This window comes from Jaculus jaculus, chromosome 3 (genome assembly GCF_020740685.1).
Source record: "Jaculus jaculus isolate mJacJac1 chromosome 3, mJacJac1.mat.Y.cur, whole genome shotgun sequence".
In the NCBI taxonomy this organism is placed as follows: Eukaryota; Metazoa; Chordata; class Mammalia; order Rodentia; family Dipodidae; genus Jaculus; species Jaculus jaculus.
In genome coordinates this window covers 172,205,701-172,207,552 of record NC_059104.1, presented here as the reverse complement: position 1 = coordinate 172,207,552, position 1,852 = coordinate 172,205,701, and the positions used below count along the sequence as shown (strand labels likewise).

Here is a 1,852-nt window from a genome sequence, read left to right as displayed (position 1 = left end):
TGTGGGCACTCTGCCTATGCCATCAACTGGGGTGTTCCCAGAGGCACAGACAATACTCCAACTCCTGTTCTGTCCTAATTTCTACTCTCTCAGAGTTCCAGGATGTGACTTCTAGAACGGATAAGAAAATTGCAGGCTACTGCCACCATGCTGGGGACTAGAGGGGTTCTTCTATGCTGTTTTCTACCTTGTTGCCCTGCCGTGTTATACGCACCCATTTGGTCATTAGTCCATAGATTTAACTATAGACTAGAGAGTATGCTGGGCCATAGTGGTACAGAAATGAGTAGAAATAAGTTCCTTTCTCAAAGAAAACTTGGAATATAATGAGGGAGGCAGAAATATAGACACGTACTTTAAATCTCTTTCGTGTTGGAGACAGGATATCTGAAAGAAAGCGAAGAAATTTCCCAACGTAATCTTTTGGGCCCATTCCCCACCTGTATTTTCCTACCTGCCTGCCATGCTGGGCCTCAATGACACGCCCTTCCAGCCTGCCACACTCCAGCTGACGGGCATTCCCGGGATACAGACCGGCCAGGCCTGGGTTGCTCTGATTTTCTGCATCCTCTACCTCATCTCCATCATAGGCAACTCCAGCATCCTTGCCCTGGTGGTTCGAGAGCCGGCTCTGCACCAGCCCATGTACTTCTTCCTCTCTATGCTCTCTCTCAATGACCTGGGTGTGTCCCTGTCTACGCTTCCCACGGTGCTGGCCACCTTCTGCTTCAGCTACCGCCACGTTGGCTTTGATGCCTGCCTGGTGCAGATGTTCTTCATTCACACTTTCTCTTTCATGGAATCAGGCATCCTTCTGGCCATGAGCTTTGATCGCTTTGTGGCTATTTGTGACCCGCTGCACTACGCCACCGTGCTCACCAACAGCCGCATCTTGGCTATGGGTCTGGGTATTCTGACGAAGAGTTTCACCACCCTCTTCCCTTTCCCCTTTCTGGTGAAGCGACTGCCCTTCTGCAAGGGGAACGTTCTGCATCACTCGTACTGCCTCCATCCTGATCTCATGACAGTGGCGTGTGGAGACGTCCGTGTTAACAACATCTATGGACTGTTTGTGGTCATCTTCACCTACGGTGTGGACTCATCTTGTATCCTTCTTTCCTACGCGCTGATCTTGAGAGCGGTGTTGGCCATTGCAGCCCAGGAACAGCGGCTCAAGGCACTCAACACCTGTATGTCACACATTTGTGCAGTGCTAGCATTTTATGTGCCCATAATTGCTGTCTCCATGATCCACCGCTTCTGGAAAAGTGCCCCAGCTGTCGTCCATGTCATGATGTCCAATGTCTACCTGTTCGTACCTCCCATGCTCAACCCCATCATCTACAGCGTAAAGACCAAGGAGATCCGCAGAGGGATCCTCAAGGTCTTCTGTAAATCCCAGACCTGAGAAAGGCTAAGACCCTGAGGGAGCCCCTTTGGAGGACAAAATAAGACCTGTCTGCCAAAAGAATGTTAAAGCAAGGAGGAAAGGAGGAAGAGGGCTAGACTTTTTATAGCTGTGAATTTAGAATCAATAAAGGAATGTCTAATTTAATAAAATGCTGTACATAGATAATGAGCATCCACTATGCGAAAATCCTTTATCTAGCTGCTAAGAATGTTATAGTATGTTTTCAAATTAACAGAACATAATTTATGTTAAGGGAAATGTAGTAAAGAACAACAGAGGCCTTGAGAAATATTCATTTGTCATGTTTGGGATTAATGGAAGGCTTGCTGGAGAAACAGGCTTGAACATAGCTAATTCTACTATCACCAAGAAAGATATGGTAAATTTAAAGGCAAAAAAAGATGTTATGGGGGCTTCAGAGATGGCTTAGTGGTTAAGTAC

At 47.0% G+C, this 1,852-nt stretch overlaps 1 protein-coding gene across 1 annotated transcript; it reads left to right on the top strand.

The window, feature by feature from the left end:
* The first annotated feature begins 463 nt into the window (after positions 1–463).
* LOC101595687 (olfactory receptor 51I1) lies at positions 464–1,408 on the top strand. Its single transcript, XM_004650952.2, has one exon. It carries the CDS (start codon positions 464–466, stop codon positions 1,406–1,408), a length of 945 nt encoding a protein of 314 aa, XP_004651009.1.
* Positions 1,409–1,852: the final 444 nt, after the last annotated feature.